This window comes from Felis catus, chromosome C1, assembly GCF_018350175.1.
Source record: "Felis catus isolate Fca126 chromosome C1, F.catus_Fca126_mat1.0, whole genome shotgun sequence".
In the NCBI taxonomy this organism is placed as follows: domain Eukaryota; kingdom Metazoa; phylum Chordata; class Mammalia; order Carnivora; family Felidae; genus Felis; species Felis catus.
The window spans coordinates 28368703-28388148 of record NC_058375.1 but is presented as its reverse complement, the minus strand read 5'-3'; the positions used below and the strand labels follow the sequence as shown (position 1 = coordinate 28388148).

General features: G+C 49.9%; 1 protein-coding gene across 2 annotated transcripts in view; it reads left to right on the top strand.

The window, feature by feature from the left end:
* GRIK3 (glutamate ionotropic receptor kainate type subunit 3) overlaps positions 1 to 19446 on the top strand; it is a 230466-nt gene that overhangs the window by 135455 nt on the left and 75565 nt on the right. For both annotated transcript variants that reach the window (XM_003989866.6, XM_019836667.3), the window contains exons 2-3: positions 2306 to 2482; positions 14125 to 14382. In XM_003989866.6, the coding sequence (XP_003989915.2) occupies positions 2306 to 2482; positions 14125 to 14382 (435 nt within the window). The remainder of the gene's footprint in view (positions 1 to 2305; positions 2483 to 14124; positions 14383 to 19446) is intronic.

Below are 19446 nucleotides of genomic sequence, written 5' to 3'. Positions count from 1 at the left end.
TTCTTAATACGTTAACAGCTCCTTTGTATTATTTAAAAGAAATTTTTCAATGTTTATTTATTTTTGAGAGAGGCAGAGAGACAGAGCATGAGTGGGGGAGAGGCAGAGAGAAAGAGAGAGGGAGGCACAGAATCTGAAGCAGGCTTCAGGCTCTGAGCTGTCAACACAGAGCCTGACGCGGGGCTCGAACTCACAGACCACAAGATCATGACCTGAGCTGAAGTCGGATGCTCAACCGACTGAACCACCCAGGCGCCCCGTGTCATTTTTTTTTTCTTTAGGGAACTATCCTTTGCACATTTTTCTATTGGAGTATTTGGGTTTTTTTCATTAAGTGTTTATTTTTCTTAAATAAGATCATCAACTTTTATACAGTCAAGTAAGTTACAAATATTTTTCCAAGTTCGATGTTTGCCATTTAATTTTGTTTATGGTAGTTTTGATAGATTATTATTTGATATATATTATTTCTGTAGAGTTATCCGTGTTTCTCCTATGGTTTCTGACTTTGCTGTAATTCCTGGAAAGGCCTCCTCCACCTCAATATTGTGTAACATTCACCTATATTTTCTTTTTTGGTACTTTTATACTGTCTTCTTTGCTCCTTCCTTCCCTGACTTTCTTGCTATTTAATCTTTAATCCACCTGGAACTTATTTTGATATATGGCTTAAGATTGGAATCTAACTTAAATTTCTCCCAAATAATGGAATAATTGTCTCAGCACAATTAATGAATAATTTATATTTTACCTACTGATTGGAAATGGCCACCTTTGTCGTGTCTTAAATACTCATCTCTACTTAAATCTCTCTCTGGGGGCTTTTTATCTCATTCCGTTGATCTGTCTGTATTTTCATATGCCATTAGGACATGTTTTTAATTATTTTGGCTTTTATGATCCATTTTAAATCTGGCAGTGTAGATCACCTCTCTTCTCTTTAGGCTGTTACCTCCCGGTTAGTCTTCCAGATGCATTTGACAGTCATCTTGTCAAGTAAAAGAAGAACCCTTCTATGATTCTGATAGGAATTGCATTAAATTAACTGAAAAATTAATTTGGAATAAACTGACACCTCCATTCTTGGGCCTAACCATCCTGGAACAGAACATGCCTTGTCATTTATTTTTTTTTTTCAACGTTTATTTATTTTTGGGACAGAGAGAGACAGAGCATGAACGGGGGAGGGGCAGAGAGAGAGGGAGACACAGAATCGGAAACAGGCTCCAGGCTCCGAGCCATCAGCCCAGAGCCCGACGCGGGGCTCGAACTCACGGACTGCGAGATCATGACCTGGCTGAAGTCGGACGCTTAACCGACTGCGCCACCCAGGCGCCCCATGCCTTGTCATTTAAACTTACTGTTGTATCTCCCTACTGTAGTGTTGTTGTCATTTTTAATGCTGAAATTGCATACTTCTTATTTGCTCTATTACTAGCTATTTAATGTTTTTGTCGATGTTATAAAGGAGATCTTTTGCAATTAGGTTTTCTTACTGATTGTTGGTGACATAGAGAAATGGTGTTAGTTTATGCTAACTGATCATCTAACTCGACCCTCCTACTAGTTCTTAACTAGTGTTTGTTTTGGGGGATTAAGGGGTTGTAGGAAGTCATTTATAACATTTGCAAGCATTTGTTTTCTTTCCAAGAGGGGTGCCTCTAAATTCTTTTTCTTATTTTGTTGGTTAATGGTGTGGTGTGGATCTTTATCCCTCCTTTATTTCTTTAATGGGAATGTCGCTAGTGTTCACCATTAGTGTGATATTGAAGGCAGATTTGAGCTAAAGATGTTTCAAGGCGGTGACTTTTCTGGTGCTAGTTTATTAAGCATTCTTAACAGCAGTGTATATTGGATTTTATCAAATGCCTTTCTGCATCTTGTGAGTTGATCATGTGTTATTTTTTTTCCTTTGAACTATTGATGTAATGGAATGATATTCATAGATTTCTTTATGTTGAACCACCCTTTCTTTATATTGACTATAACTCTACCTGGTCATGTTATCCGTGTCACATTCTAATAGATTCTACTGGCAAGCACTCTGTTGAAAATTTTCATAGCGATGTTAATAAGTTGGTCATTTTATTTGGCTCTGTTTGCCAGTCCCTGGCTGAGTGAAATGAACTAGGAGAATTTTCCTATTTCTTATGCTCTGGCACAATTTCTACGTATAGGAATTATCTAGGATATTGTTGAACATTTTTTTAGGGGAAAATCTTGCCCATAAAACCTTCTGAGCCAAGCATCTTTGTTGGCATGCCCCTTCTTCCCCAGCACACATGAGTTTACCTCTCTCTCACAGGAGGAATCTTTGAGTATGCAGATGGCCCCAACGCCCAGGTCATGAATGCTGAGGAGCATGCCTTTCGATTTTCTGCCAACATCATCAACAGGAACAGGACTCTGCTGCCCAACACAACCTTGACCTATGATATCCAGAGGATTCACTTTCACGACAGCTTCGAGGCCACCAAAAAGGGTGAGTATGCAGCCTTGACTATTGTCTTCCAGGTTTGGGGATAAAGGAGGAGCCTGTTTGCTATCCAGGGTCCTGAAAATAGGCCAGAGCTCTTGGTGGGCTTGAAGCTTAGAGTCTATTTTGTCTGGGTTGGGGTCCTGCCTCATTCCCAGCTCAGCTTAGGCTGTGTCATCCCCTAGGTTGTCCATCAGGAATTTCCAGGCCACTGGCAGGTGTCATGAGGGAATGAGGGGCCGTGGGAGCAGGGGGAGGATGAGGGACGGGGGTCTGAGATGGGACTGGAGAGGTCGCATCAGATCCCCAACATCTTTGAACCGAAGCTGGCATTTTCAAACTTGTTTTTTTTTCAATTGAAATCTTATCCAGATAACAATACTTAAAATACCTATAAAACAGATAATGTATAAGTTCAAATATGCAACATTTCCTTGCCATAAAAAGACCTACTGAAAACAATGAAGTTGCTTCTATGGCTACAATGATTTCACCCCAGAGGCTGTGGGTAACACTTTAAGTTTGACATTCAATACATTTCCATGCTTTATTTTAGCTTCACAGTAACAAGAAAATTATAAGTCATAAAAATAGGTCTTAGTAAATCCAATCGGCTTTCCCCACACCTGAGTTTTAAGAAACAAAATAAATGTTGGGTTGCAGCCTTCCTTATTAGTGACACACTCACAATAAGTTCCTGTAACTGCACATAAATGACTGGAGAACTTTATTCCAACATTGTCAGGTGAAAAAAAAAAACAAAAAACAAAAACAAGGCAACTTGCCAATACCTGAATGAGCTCACAGTTCCCAGTGAGTCGTATAGCACATTTGAGGATACACATACGCTTTTCTTGTTACTGTTTTAAAAATATAGTTTATACACACACACTCACACACACGTATTTAACTGAAATGAACTTAGAGGCTCAAACAACTCTAGAAATAGCTTCCGTATATCCCTAGATGTCCACGGAACTCTATTTATAAAATCTCAGGCCTAAGGAATCCCATTCCCAGGAAAGACAAGGCCATCCTTCCTATAATTTGTCATCCTAGCCCTTTGCTTTTCTTCTTCAAGGCCCTTATCACAATTTGTAGCTAAATGATGGTGTGTGTTTGATGTGTTTCCCCTTCTCTCCAACACTACTGAAAGGAAGGCTCTCTCTTGTTAGCTGATGTAGCCCTGGCACCTAAAAGACTGGTGTGTAGTGTAAGTGCTCAATGAAATAATTGTTGAGTGAATAGATGAATGAATGATGTGAGAATGGAGCGTGGAAGTCTGTGCATCGTTACCCAGGGCCCCTGTCAGCTAAGCTTAGGAAGACAGCATCATTCATGTATCTTGGGAAGATCTCCTTGGTCTTCCTAAGGGGTTACCAAGAGCTAATCATGGTCTCCTGGGCTCCCAGGGATAAATCTGCCAGGGTGCTTCCTGATGCTGGTTCTGTTTTCCAAAGCCCCATCGTGGGTAGACATCTTAACACAGAAAGGCAGTGTAGCGTGAGCTTGGAGCCAGAGTGCCTAGCCTTACACCTTGCCCATGCTGATACTAGTTGTGACCTTGAACAAAATACTCGGTGCCTCAGTTTTCTCATCTGCAAAGTGGACACGCTTCTGTGAAGCGCCTAGAACGGTATCTAGCACGACTTGGCTCTTATTACATTGGCTGTCTTGCTCTCTACCCGCCGAGTCGTCAGGTTAAGGGGCCTCACATCTACAGGCACCTTCTCCACTCCTGGCTCCTGTCCCACCTCCCTGCTCCTCTGTGCCTTGTGAGCTGAAGGGCCCAGGGTTCCTGACATTGAGCACGATTCCCTGACATTTTTGAGACCGCTGCCTTGAGCCTCAGAGCCAACTTGCAGACAGACTAGAGCATCCCCATGCTGTTAGTCTCGAAGAGTGGTTCTTTGCCCATCACCCTTCTCCCTGTGCTGGTATGCCCCCCTCCCTACCTGTGTCCTCCCAGCTCTGTATCCGCGTGCCCTGTGGCCAACGCCGTGCAGTCAGATATCCACCTCCCTACTGAGAGTTCCTGCTGGCTTCCTCTGCCTGGCCTCGTCCAGCTAGAAAGTAACTGAACTCAACCAAAACTCCTCAGTGAAAAGGTGAGGACATAGAACAAACGCCTGGAATCAGAACAGAGTTTCACGTGGGCACGGTGACCCCAAAGGGCTAGGCTGGGTATTCTGTTCGGTTTTTTTTCTAAAAATCACTAAAATAATATGACAGCTCTTTAGCGGCACACTTGTGAGTCAGCATAGGGACCTTCCCCAGCCAGCACTGAGCTCGGGGCAGAACTCCAGAGCCTTCTGAGGCACTTCCTCCAGGAGGAACTTAGAGTTCCAAACTATGTGGAACTGCCAAGTGGTGGGTGACTAGGCCTGAGACAGAACCACCCAGCTCTGGAAGTCCAGTCAGACCGATCCAAGTGACCAAAACCACACACACACACACACACACACACACACACACCCCATCCCCCACCACATGCCTTGTTGGCTTAAAAGCCTGAATGGTGTGTCCTGTTTTTCTTCCCCCAAATCATCAGAGCCCAAGGGAGGTCTGTCCAGTCTAGCCCAAATGTGACCTTCCAGCCACTCTTGTGCCATATGCTCCCTCAGCCTCTGGGTTCCAGCCCTACCTGCCATCCTCCGGGTGCCATGCTTCCTCCCACCTCACGGATTTTGCACATGCTGTTCTCTTTGCTTGTAATGCCCCTCCCGTGTCCGACCTCTGCCCTGCCATTTATCTAGGTCCTCGGGGGAGCCTTCCCCAAGTCCCCAAACCAGGTCAAGTCTTCACCTCATAAAGCTCTGGACTTTTCTTTCACAACCTTGATCCATGGATATGCATGTGTGTGTGTGTAATTATGTGACCATTGTCCATATCTTCTGCTAGATTACCCACCTTTTCGTCTTTTCACTGCTGTGCTAAAGAACCATTGTTCTGACGGCTGGTGCCGTACATTGTTTTGCCTGTTTTTGAACTCTACATAAATAGAACACCAGTGTGTACCTTCAGCGTGTATAATATACCTGTGAGATTCATCTAGGATGTTGAATATAGCAGGAGTCTCTTCTTCATTGTTGTATAGTGTCCCATTATATGAACATACCACAATTTTGAAAACTCAATTTATTGTCGGACATTCGAGTTACTTCCATTTGGGCCCACAGGGTAGCGCTGCCCCGATCGTTCTGGTAGATGTCTTGCGGCACACAAGCGTGCACATTGTTTGGTGGGTAGACACCCAGGAGTTAGAAGTACGAGGTCACAGGATGCCATATGGTCAGCGAGACAGCACCAACCCCTTGGGCATCCGATGGCAGTGGCAATCGCTCCACGTCGTCACAAACACTACGGGTAAAGTCAGTTTTGTTTCTGGTGGTTCATGTGATGGATATCTCATTATAGTTGTACTTTGTATCTCCCTGGTGCCCGGAGATGTTGAGCATCTTTTCATATGCTAATAGGGCATCTGAAGTTTCTCTTTCCCGGAGTGATTTTTGAGGCTTTCAACCACTTTTAAAATGGAGTTGTTTGTCATTTTCTTATTGACTTGTAGGAGTCTTTTACATAGGGCGGGTAGGAGTCCTTTGTGGGACTTAACACATCGCGTAGAGGTTCCACAAGTGAGCTTGCCTTTTTACTGTCTCTTGAGGAACAAAGTTCTTAATTTGAAGAAGTCTGATTTATCCATATTTTCCATTACATCTAATGGCTTTGGGTTCTATATGTGCCTGTCCTAAAGTTATGAAGGTTTTCTCCTGTGTTCTAGAAGCTCTGTTGTTTTGTCTTTCAGAGTTGGCTCTATGATCTGTCTTACATCGATTTTCTGTGCATGGTGAGAGGTAGGAGCTGAGGTTTACTTTTTCGACGCAGTGTTGGTGAGAGTGAAAACTGGTGGAGCCTCTCAGGGGAGCTGTTTGGAAGTGTTCCTGGCCACTTTATTGATAATAGCCAAACGTGGGAAATAAAGGTCCATCGACGGAAGAATGGACAGATTGGGGTATAGTTATACAATGGAATTTGAACGAGCAATAAAAAAAAAAAAAAAAGAAAACATTTCTTCCTACACAAAACATCATGGATGAGCCTCGCAGATATAACATTGAATGAATGAACAGTGGTCCCCTCTGGGGGAGGGAGGAGTATGAAGCGTGTGTTCTGGCAAAGGGAAGAGATAACCTTCTTAGGTGTTGGAAATGTTTTATATTTGGATCCAGGCAGTAGTTACATGAGTGCAGTTCCGTGTAAAACTTCATAGGAGTCTGTGCCTTGACTCTACACTTTGCTGTATTGTGTTATATCTCAATAAAAATTTTTTTTTAATTTTTTAACGTTTATTTATCATTGAGAGACAGAGAGACACGGAGTGTGAGTGGGGAGGGTCAGAGAGAGAGGGAGACAAAGCATCCAAAACAGGCTCCAGGCTCCGAGCTGTCGGCACAGAGCCGGACGCGGGGCTCGAGCTCACAAGCTGCGAGATCGTGACCTGAGCCGAAGTCGGTCGCTTAACCAACTGAGCCACCCAGGCGCCCCTCAATAAAAACATTTTTGAAGAGGACCCTCTCTGCCATCACTTTCCCTTAATGCCCCTCCGATAATGTACCTAAGATAGACCCTTGCTGTGGTGGGAACCACCCCTGTCTGACCCTGAGGGCATTTCTGCGGTTGGACCGTGCTCCCCTTTAGTCACTCTCCATTCCTCAGGGAACCCCTGATTTCCGTGATCTTTATTTTTTCTTTTGATCTTTGGTTTTCAAAAAGGTAGTCCTCAGGAGCATCGTTAGGACTCTTCTGGGGGATGACCTTGGGCTTCGTTCTAACTCACCCATTGGTAATGATAAACTCTGCCATCACAGCTGGATCCAGCCACCTTGGGCCTCGCGGGGTGAGCGGGCGCAGAGGCTCGGAGCCTGGCATTGTGTGCCCGCCAGCTCTGTTTGAATTAGTCCTTCCCTCCGCGTGAGGCCCAAGAGGCCTTTTCCCCATTAAGAGGGACTTTCACGTATTGTCTTTATTTTTAAATGTTTTGTGGAAAATTAAAAGACGAGTGACTGCCAAACGGTGCCCGAGCCAGCAGCCCAGAGAGCGCCTGTGTTTTCTTCCAAGCCTGACCGGAGCGGGCCTGGAATCGACCCAGCACTCCCCAGGCTCCTCTGCCGTCACTTATTCTCTGGGCTGCTCAATTCCTTTTAAGACACAAATTGATTGGGATAATTTGTGCTATAACTACAATTGCCATGGAAAGAGGGGGAGGGGGGCTGCATTCAGGCTGTGGACTCCCGCAATGACTGTGAACCACCGAGTTACTGTAAAATGACCAGAAAATGGATTCCGAATTGAAGCTACAAATAATGTAATTACTGCAGTGGGTGCTCAGGGCTGCCAGAACAAGAGTTGGCCGCTGCCCTGGAAACATCTGGGGATAAAGCTGCTGCCGCCGCCGCTGCTGTAACCCCTGCCCTGGTCCCTCGGGGGCAGCAGTGCTCTTCCAGGCTGGAAGGTCCTCAGAAGCTGAAAGGAACGTGGAGAGGACAGAAAAAGGGATGCGGAGAGAGGCCAAAGAGAAGAAATGGGTGAAAGGCAGAACTGATGCTTACTGCCACGCAGCAGTGACATGTAATCACCGCATCTCTGGCAGGATGGAGCCCCGTGTAGCCATCGTCTTCCCACCACCACCATTGTCACCACTACAGATGCCAGCGCGCCGTCACCACAACGACTACGATCACCGTCAGTGATACAGCGGTTTCACCTCCATTCTTGACGTCATCAGCACCTGCCATCACCACCAATCACTGCCAGACAGCAAGATCCTCGTCAGCACCAATCGCATCGGTGCCCGCATCATCGCCATCATTCCTACCATCGTCACAGTCATGACGTTGACATCTTCGTCAGAACCAGTCTCGTCAGTGCCCACATCATCGCCATCATTCCTACCATTGTCACAGTCATGACGTTGACATCTTCGTCAGAACCAGTCTCGTCAGTGCCCACATCATCGCCATCATTCCTACCATCGTCACAGTCATGACGTTGACATCTTCGTCAGAACCAGTCTCGTCAGTGCCCACATCATCGCCATCATTCCTACCATCGTCACAGTCATGACGTTGACATCTTCGTCAGAACCAATCGCATTGGTGCCCACATCATCACCATCATTCTTACTACCATCGTCACAGTCATGACATTGACATCTTCATCAGCACCAATCTCATCAGTGCCTGCATCATCGCCATCATTCCTACCATTGTCACAGTCATGACATTGACATCTTCTTCAGAACCAGTCTCATCAGTGCCCGCATCATTGCCATCATTCTTACTACCATCGTCACAGTCATGACATTGACATCTTCTTCAGAACCAGTCTCATCAGTGCCCACATCATCGCCATCATTTCTACTACCATCGTCACAGTCATGACGTTGACATCTTCGTCAGAACCAGTCTCGTCAGTGCCAACATCATTGCCATCATTCCTACCATCGTCACAGTCATGACATTGACATCTTCTTCAGAACCAGTCTCATCAGTGCCCACATCATCGCCATCATTTCTACTACCATCGTCACAGTCATGACGTTGACATCTTTGTCAGAACCAGTCTCATCAGTGCCCACATCATTGCCATCATTCTTACTACCATCATCACAGTCATGACATTGACATCTTCTTCAGAACCAGTCTCATCAGTGCCCACATCATCGCCATCATTTCTACTACCATCGTCACAGTCATGACGTTGACATCTTCGTCAGAACCAGTCTCATCAGTGCCTGCATCATCGCCATCATTCCTACCATTGCCACAGTCATGATGTTGACATCTTCGTCAGCACCAATCTTATCAGAATTGTTATCGTCTCCATTCGCACCCTTGACAACATCACCACCCCTACTGTCATCCTTCTCCTCATCTTCATCCCTGTCGTGACGTCAGCATCTTCGTCATCGCCAGTCTTGTCAATACCAACATCATCACCACAATTAGTATCATCACCGTCAAATTGTCATCACCTCCTGTCTCAGCAACACTTGTATCACCGTCATTATTCCTACCATCGTCATCACCATTACTGCCACAGCACTGGCATTTTTATCATCATCAATCCTGTCATCATCCTCTCGCCATCATGTGACGATATCAACATTATCATCCTTCCCATCCTCGCCACTGCCATCGCCACGATCATCAACAGCCACACAGTATGGTCTTCACCATCACAACTCTCATTGCTATTACCTTTATCATTGTCTTCGCAATTGATGTCGAAATCAGAATCCCCTCCTTCAAGATTGCTCTTTTTTTTAATTTAATTTTTTTTTAAGATCGCTCTTATAATCCTCTGCAGAATCATAACTTGCATTATAACACTCTCCCCTGCCTCAGTCAAACAGGATACCTAGACCTTGGGCCTGGGCAGGGGGCCATGACCTAAGAGGTTGGGCTGGGTGAGGGTGAGGGTTTAGGAAGTATCAGGCACAGATCAAAGGGGGAAATCCAAGAGGCAGATTCTTGGAGGTGGTAGTGAGGCAATGAAACATACTAGTCATGTGACCAAATTATCAACTAGAGGGTCCCAGAGACAAGAGGAAAAGAGTAGAGACAGGTGGAAACCAGGGACTTCATAGGACAGCTAGAAGGTTCAAAACTGGGGTGAGAGGCAGAGCATGAGAGAAACCAACAGATTTTATAGAGTGCTCACAACCTCAAGCTGTGGGCAAGAGGGGGTGACCAGGCCTGGACAGCTGTCACCATCTCCTTCATGTTGTATCCAGCCTCCATGGCTACGAAGGGACTCCTACATGGTCTCTTCCTTCAGGGAGCACCTGCTCTCAGGGGGACAGAGGGGCCGAAGAGACACTCAATACACCCAGAGAGCAGAGGAACAGCATGAATGAGCAGTGAGTGTATAGGACAGAGCATGGCCTCCTTGGGGCGAAAGCCCTTTTCAAAAGGAGAACGTCCTGAAATTGGACACCAGCAAACCCGGGTTCCTGTTTTTGAAGCATTTATTATCCCTGGGGTTAATCTCACACAGAGCGCCGCCCAAGGTCTCTTGACTGTAGGGTGGGAACAGCAGTGTTTTCCCAACTTGGTCCCCAGTCCTACAACTGGGGGGGTACTGGGAAGGTGCCACGTGCCCCACTGGGCATCTTTTCCTGCACCTGGCATTGGCCATGAGGAGCCCTGATCACCCAGGAGATGTTCTCTGTGCTGGCCCTGCTGCTTCCCATCCAAGGCTGCCCTGTCCCACGTTCCAGGTGGTTCCAGCAGACTCCTGACAATAACTGGCTCCCCCCCCCCCTCCGGCAGAGTGCTGTATCTTTCACCTGGGCCATAAGTGGCATTCTCCAGTGTTCCTGAGGGAAATACAAATCTCAGGGGAATAAGTGCCTTATATAATACATCCCGGTCCCAGGAGGCAGAGAGGGAGAAGGGAGTGGATATTCATGAAGAGGAAAAAGTACCCTGAAGACCACCCATTCTGATCAATTCAAAACCTCCCTAGGGATGGACGCCTGGCTGGTTCAGTCGCTAGAACATGCAACTCTCGATCTCAGGGTTGTGAATTCATGCCCCACATGGAGTGTGGAGCCTACTTCAAAAACAAAAACAAAAACAAAAACAAACAAAAAACCACGCCCTGTATCTTTGGACCCATTGGTACCACCCTTAGCCCAGGCAAGAGGCCCCTTTCTCTGGGTCCTGGGTCTGTGCTTTGGAGGGGCTGCCCTCACCCTCCTCTGGTCAGTGTCTCCTTCCAGAACAAAAGGTTAGTGGGACCAAGCGCACTTGCCTGCCAGAAGCCTGTGCCCTGCCCTTCTAGTCCTAGAAGTATCTAGAACGCTGAATTTCCTACCCACTTGATCCTGAGCCCATGTCCAGGCCTGCATGAGCCTCTTCCTGGGGCTGTCCTCCAGAGGGACAGCCATACTGCCACGGTCACACGCCTGGGCCCTTTCCAGGGGTGAGCAAAGGGCAGCTGTTTGCACAGATGTGGACGGAGCTTGGACATGGGAGCGGGGTGTGCACATGGAGAGTGCAGGACCCCTTATGGTTCACGGTGGAGCCGACAATGAAAGAGAAGGGGCAGGGTGGGAGCTGCCCCCCCTTTCCCCACATCACTGCCTATGGGAAGTCTCCATTCTCACTTGACTTTCCAGGTTGTTATGAAGGTGTATTTGTCAAGGTAGGAGGAAAGGGTGTGTTTTATGTGACAGTTTGTTAGCTTGACTTACATACAGCATTTAAATATTTGGCCACATAGTATGTGGACCTCCATTTGTACTCTCGTCTGGGGCTCTGCAAATCCCAGGGGTGGCCTGAGCACAGTAGGTCATTCCCAGAGGCCCTTGGGGCAGCCAGGACATGTCTGAGCCCCCTGTGCACCGATGCTTAGGCGCTGTGTCTCGCCTCCCGCATGTACCACACGTTCATACGCGTGCATGCAGTATCGGTCCTGTGGCTGCAGGCTTGGGAATGCTCTATTGGTGGATTGGTTAGGGCTCTGGTTGCACGTGACAGAAAACCAAATCCTAAGTGGCTTGAGCCAGAAGAGAGCGTATTGGGTCATATAACCAAAGCCCAAGATTCCACTTGATCAGGGGCTCTTATTTCGTCCTCTCTGGCTCTGCTCACCACCACTGATGACTCTGTCCCCAGATAAGCACTGTACTTGCTTTGTGAGCCCAGGGTGGCTGATGCACCTCCAGATCTTACCCCCCCCCCCCTGCCTCCCCGCCCAACCATGTCCCATTGCAGAAGGAGAGTGCTACCTTCTCAGCGTGAGGTCTCATGGCATCCCATTAGCTCTGACTGGTCACATGACCATTAAAAGCAACGACTGTGGCCTGAAGGAGGCCAGTGTCTAAGGCACTTGCCTTAACCCTCGTGGCTTGGGGGTGGAAAAGGCAGTGGAGCCCCAAGAAAAATCAGAGACCGTTGCCAGAAGAAAGGGCAATGGCTCCTGGGGAGCCCTCTCCCTGACTGCCCCTGACAGTTCCCACGTTAGGGATCTTTTAGAGACCATCCCTAGGTGAGCCTGTGCCCTCTTTTGAGCCTGCAGCTGCCCTGAGGCTGCTCATTTAATGCTCTGCTGTGCCCACCCACGTTTGCCCTCCCCAGAAGCATCGGCCGTCTGGCCTGCCTGAGCTCTTGGCCCCCCGCCCAAGAAAGCAAACTGTTTGCAGGCAGGGGTTCAACACACATTCACTCAGCAGATGCTGGGAAGCACGTACTCAGGCCAAGTACTGTGTTCAGCACTGTTTAGGTACTATTAAGGTACTGTTTATTGTTGAGACAGCAGTGAACAACATAGATCAAGCCCTTGCTGCCTTGTGCTTACATTCTGGTGGGAGGAGAAAGTCAACAAATGAGTGAGACTTCTGGTGGCCATTTACTAAAGAAAGAAACAAAGCAGGGTGTGGGGTTTAAGGACCATGGCTGAATGGGGATTCGTATTACAGGTTGGGCAAGTGATGCTTCTTTAATAAGGCCACACAGATGGAAAGACCTGAGGGGGGGGGGGGTGAGGGGAAGTCATATGGATATCTGAAAGAAGAACACTGCAGCCAGAAAGGACAGCAAGTGCAAAGGCCCTGAGGCAGGAGTGTGTTTGGCGTGTCTGAGGAACATCATGGAAGCCAGTGGGGCTTGAGTGTTGTGAGGGAGAAAGAGAAGGATGGGAGAGGAAGGCAGGAAAGCGGGGGTGGTAATGGGGGCCGGGGTGGGTCAGGGATGGGGAGGAAGTGCAGCAAGCAGGCCCTCATCAGTCACTGGAAGGACTTTGGCTTCAGACTGGGTGAGACTAGAGCCTTTGGACTCAAAGAGCGACGTAAACACCTTAGGTTGTGAGAGGAAGGAAGGCAGGGCGGGCCTCTGAGGAGGCTGGGGCCGGGGAGGAGGCTCCTACAGTAACCCAAGCTGAAGCGGATAGTGGCAGTGGTGAGAGGCGGTCACATTCTGAAACATCCCCATGATGCAGCCGCAAGATCGCGATGAACTGGGATGTGGGATAGGAGAGAACAACGGGAGTTGGGGCAAAACCAGGGTTCGGGCCATAAGGCACTGGGGTGGTGGAGCTGGGAGGCTGGGAGGGGAGGAGGAGTCGCGTTTGGGACACGTCAGGTCTGAGATGCATCTTGGACACTCACGTGGCCGTGTCCAGGGAGAGGTGAGACGCGCACGTTTGGACTTCGGGGAACAGGCTGGGGCTGGAGGCTTAACAGCCCCCAGCGGGGAGGGGTTTCGTCCTACCTGTTTCTCAGCCTTCGCCCACCCCCCAGAACAGGACCAGGTATGGAGCTGGGGGTGCCCAACAGAGTGACGATAACGTCAAAAGGAATCACCATCTCTGTTTCACAAGCCGTGCTGAGGGTCTTGTGCGCGTGATCTCACCCCGCCTTCCTGTGATCCCCTGAGCCCGGGCGATTGCAACCCAGGCTTCCATATGAGGAGACAGGTTCAGAGAGAGCCTCCGTCATCCGCCCTCGAGGGCTCCAGCGTGTTCATGGGATCATGAAAATCACTGCGTCCCCATGCCCGCAGCCCCCCCCCCACCACCCCCCGCAGCCTGACGAGCCCGGCACTGACCCCTGCTCCCTGTCTCCCCTCCTCCCTCCACCGCAGCCTGTGACCAGCTGGCACTGGGGGTGGTGGCCATCTTCGGGCCGTCACAGGGCTCCTGCACCAACGCGGTCCAGTCCATCTGCAATGCCCTGGAGGTGCCCCACATTCAGCTACGCTGGAAGCACCACCCACTGGACAACAAGGACACCTTCTACGTGAACCTCTACCCCGACTACGCCTCTCTCAGCCACGCCATCCTCGACCTGGTCCAGTACCTCAAGTGGCGATCGGCCACCGTGGTCTATGACGACAGTACAGGTGGGTAGCCGGGCCCGGCTGGGCTGAGGGCGGGGAGGGAGGGGGGTGGAGCCCCAGGGTCAGGCTCTTGTCTGCTCGCCCAACTCAGCTGTCCCCGGAGGAGGATCCACACTCACACCTAAGCCTCATCTAGTCACCCGGACACTCCCCCCTGCACTCCCCCCGCAGCCTCGGGCTCACCAGCCACACTCCCACCTTCCCCACGCTCCTGCCTCCACCCCTGTAGCCTGCTCAGGTCTGCGCTCAGCAGCCACCAACCAGCTGCACTCACCCCTGCCCAGCCATGCCCGACCTGCCGCGCGCTAACGGCTCACATTCCTGCCTGCAGCAAACATACCCGGCTCGGGGACTCGGACCGGCCCGTGCGTGCGTGCCGGCTCTGACGCTCACTAGCTGTTCCCCCGCTTCCTCTTTCGTTGCAAAGACTTGAGTCCCGAGACATTTCTTAGCCCGGCCTCTTAAGAGAGAGTGACCTTGGCAAGTCACTTAACCCATCTGGCCCTTCTCTGCCCACGTGTCAAGTCGAGAGCTATCTCATCCAGCCTGGAAAGAGCCCTCCAGCTCTCTGCTGCCTGTGATTCTATGTCAGCTCTTGATTACCTCCTAATGGGGTGTGGGAATCATAGGGAGAGAATCCCTCAGAAAAGCTGTCTATTTAACTCGGGATTCTACGAGCATCTGTTGAGTCCCTGCTATGCCCAAAGTACCAGACAGGAGATCCTGGAGGCCAGGGCACCCCACCCCGGCTCAGTGCCCCCAGCATGAGGTGTCTGCCTTTAAGGGGCACTGGCACCTGGCTCCGGGTCCCCGCCAATGTTTTGGGCAGCCCTGTAGACGATCGGTCTTAGCACACTGCTGGGAATGATAGTGTGGCTCCGAGCCTGCTTCCTTGTCCGGACATGAGCCTTGCATGCCTCCGGGGCTTAGCACAGGGCCTGGTACAACATAAGTGTTTTTAAGTGCTTGTTGAACTGAACTGAACTAAATCGAATTGAAAAATCAAGAGGAAATAAGTTATAATTAAACTTTGCAGGAAGAGAGTAGTGGGCACCGGTAAGGAAGAGGAATGAGGATGTGGTGATCCCATCTTCTTTCGAGGAGTTAGTCATATCACAGGGGCATGAGTCTGTACCCAGAGGTCATTGGTCATTCCAGGCCATCAGAGCTAAGAATCCGGCGACAGGTACATACAGTCGGCGCCGAAGCCCCTGGGGAGAGGAGGCCCTGTGGCCTTGGCTAATCTGTGCTGACTTACTAGAGAAAGAGAGACGTGAGCTAGGCCTTGAGGGTGGATGGACGGGGAGAGCGGTCTCGAGGGCAATCACAGGAGGCGGGGGCAGCACCAGCAAAAATGAGGAGGTGGGACGTGCACCACAGCTTTCTCGAGAGCAGGGCCTGGCTGGGGGAGAAGACTCACGTTTGGAGGGTGGGAGGAAAAGGTCAGATAAACAGAGCGTATCAGGCTGTGCCAGGTCTCTGCTGTCTAGCTTCAGAGTTCAGACTTTATCTTGGAAGCAGCCAAGACCCCATGGAGCGTTGTTGCGCAAAGAAATAGAATAATGAAAGCAGAGTTTTAGAAGGCGGCTGTGACGGCCATGCTCAGGGAGGATTGCAGGGAGAGCCCGGAACAAGAAGGCAAGCAGAGGTGGCCGGATTGATCCAGGCAGGAACAAAGGAGGTCTGGATTCGAGGGGCTGCTTGGAAGAGAGCTTGGGGCCGGTGGGGGAAGGGAAGAACTGAATGTGAACGGAGTGATGTTGAACAGGTGTAGCTGGAGTGTCACGGACACAGAGCAGTCAGAGCAGCCTAGGTGAGTTCAACTTGATTTTCAGTTTGGTTCCATTCAGCTTAACAAACATCTCAAAACGTGGGGGAGTCCGTGGCGTAGCTGGTTCGGTCAAGAACACAATGGGTACTAGGGGTTCGGTCAAAGAATGATCTGACTTTGGTGATGACTAGTGGGTGGTAAGAGGTATGCTCCCAGAATCAGGATATTTCAAAACGTCAGCTTGCGGGTCATCAAAGCCCCAGAGCGGGAAGCACTTAAGAGCAGGGTTTGGCTATATCTGCTCTGGGGGCTTTGCGCTTTCCGACGTCTTGGCTGGAGTAACAGACAACTCAACTCAAACCGACTCAAGCCATAGGCACTTCGTTATCTGACTGACAGGAGGTCTAGAGATGGGCCGGTTTAACAGCTCAACAGAGTCAGGACCCTGGGTCAGTATCCCTGCAGTTCTCCTGGCTTTCCCTCTCATAGTCACAAGAGGGCTGCCGCAGCTCCTGCCATCACATCCTCATGTGATGATACCCCAGGAAGTAGAAGGAAAGAGGTAGGAGCCAACAGGATTTTTCTTAATGTGACTCATGCCTCTTACCAAGAAGGAAAATCTGTCTCAGAACCTTCCAACAGACCATCTGTCCAGCTCGCTGAGTCTGTGCCTACTACCCTAAGCATGTTCAAATAGGAAACAGATTGCCACTAACTGGCTCTTTTTTTTTTTTTAATGTTTATTTACCTTTGAGAGAGAGAGAGGGAGCATGAGTGGCAGAGGGGGTGAGGAGCAGAAGGGATCTGAATCAGGCTCTGTGCTGACAGCACAGAGCCTGATGCAGGGCTCAAACTCGCTAACTGTGAGATCATGACCCGGGCTGAAATTGAACGCTTAACCTACTGAGCCACCCAGGCGCCCCAGCCACTGACTGGCTCTTAACCAATCACCAGTCAACTCTTGGGACTGGCGCACTGCCCCCTGAACAAAATCATGGCTCTCTTCGCCCTCCTAGAAGGGGGCACAGTGCACCAGTTTCTACAATATTTCTACAATAACACTGTGTAAGAAACCACCCCCAAAACGGAGCGGCTTAACACAGTATTTGTTTAGTTCACGAGTCTTCAGTGTCAGTGGTTGGCTGAGTTAGCTAGGCGGTCGTGCTCGTCTCAGCTGGATCACTCGCATGCCTGCGGGTCATTTGGCGGTCGGTTGATGTAAACCGGCCTTGGCGGAGATGACAGGGGCAACGGGCCCCTCCTCCACCAGCAGGCCAGCCCAGACACGTCATGACGGTGGCAGAGATGCGAGAGACCAAACCCAGCGTGCAGTTCCATTTCGAGCGGCTGGTGTCCAATGCCTGCTAAAACCCCGTTGGCCAACACAGGTTACATGGTTGGGTCCAGTGTCATTAGTGGGGCAGGTCACCTCCCCACAGTTGGAGGTCACTGCAAAGTTACGTGGCCAGAGGTGTGCCTCTAGGGAGGGGTGTAGAACCAGGGTCACCAATGCAATCTACTGCAGGGAGAACTCTTTTTTTTTTTTTTTTTAATGTTTATTTTTGAGACAGAGACAGAGAGACAGAGCATGAGCGGGGGAGGGTCAGAGAGAGGGAGACACAGAATCCGAAGCAGGCTCCAGGCTCCAAGCTGTCAGCACAGCGCCCGACGCGGGACTCAAACTCACGGACCGTGAGATCGTGACCTGAACCGAAGTCGGCCGCCCAACTGACTGAGCCACCCAGGCGCCCCTAATGTTTATTTATTTTTGAGAGAGAGACAGAGAGACAGAGCATGAGCGGGAGAGGGGCAGAGAGAGAGAGGGAGACAGAGAATCCGAAGCAGGCTCCAGGCTCTGAGCTGTCAGCACAGAACCTGATGCGGGGCTCGAACTCACAAACCATGCGATCATGACCTGAGCCGGAGTTGAGCGCTCAACCGACTGAGCCACCCAGGCTCCCTAAGGGAGAACACTTTTTAAATGTACCCGGGGACCCCATAGATGCAGATGACCAACTGATGACGCAGAGAGGTCAATGCCATTGAGAGAAAAGTTCTTACAGTTGCCTAGAAGCGGGAGGGGGCACGTCGTGGCACGCAGAGCCTCATGGAGAAGCACCGGGATCCGTCAGGAGGCAGGGGCAAATGGAAAGCATGGGCACGAGCCTTTTTTACTCCGGAGACTTTAATCATTTTATTACCCTAATGTAGCCTATAATACGACAGGTGGGATTTGTTAGGCGGAGACATCCTCTGTGGGGCAGGAAGCAAAACACAGATGTTGGGGGTTATAATGGGAGCCTTGTGTACTCAGAAACAGTAGGAACATAGACAAGTGCGGCCATTGGTTTGGCGCATGATTTCGGGATGCCAGGTCCTCAGTTACAGAATATTCGAGAGTGATTATTCCAGGAACCAACAGGGTTGGCCCGTGACCTTTGACAGGTGGTCGCCTTCACAACCTGATCTGCACCCAGAGACAAACGGGTGTCGAGAATGAAAGGAAGGGTCTTGGAAAAACCTGGGGTGGAGGGAAGGGCCCCACTGTAGGAGCCAGCCAACAGGTTGAGTCTCAAATCTTGATCCCGTTGCTAGCATGCTGCGAAACCTCGGCAGACCACGTGACCTCTGTGAGCCTCAGTTTCTTCGTCTGTAACGTTGGGAAGAAAAGTCTCTTATTCTACATGCCTTCTAGGACAGGGAGATGGTTAAATAGGGTAATGAATATGCAGAAGTGCTTTGTAAGTGAAAAGCATGAGTCCAACAACCATGATTCACTGCAGATATTTTGAGAGAGATTGATTAGGGAGGCAGCCAGGAAGAAAAGCTCATCTCGGGCAAGCCAAGAGCCTCATCCTCTGTTGTGGGGGGCGCTGAGACGAGCCTCTGGTCTCCTTTGGGAATACGCTGATGAGAAGGAGGTCTGACATTTGCTGCTGGCGAATGTGGGTCACTGTGTATTACACGGGGCAATGCACTTGGCTGACAGGTAGACCCTGGTGGCCTCTGCTCCAGCATGCAGGCTGTCCCCGTCCTCATGTCCTGGATCCCCAAAGCCCACGTGCCTGCCTACCGAAGCTGGGCATGACTCTGAACACTGAGCGAGCGGGCGCAAAGTGGAAACTCGGAGCCTTGCAGGGTAACAGGTGTGAGCGGGCAGCGGCATTCACCCAAACTGAGAATTCCTGGGGTTAGTTGGGGAGGGAGGGTAAGGCTGGGTGTGTGTTCCAGAGGGGCTCGAGGCCCCTCCCTTTTCTGCGAGGGTCGACTGATACCCTTGTTCCTGTGCCCCATCA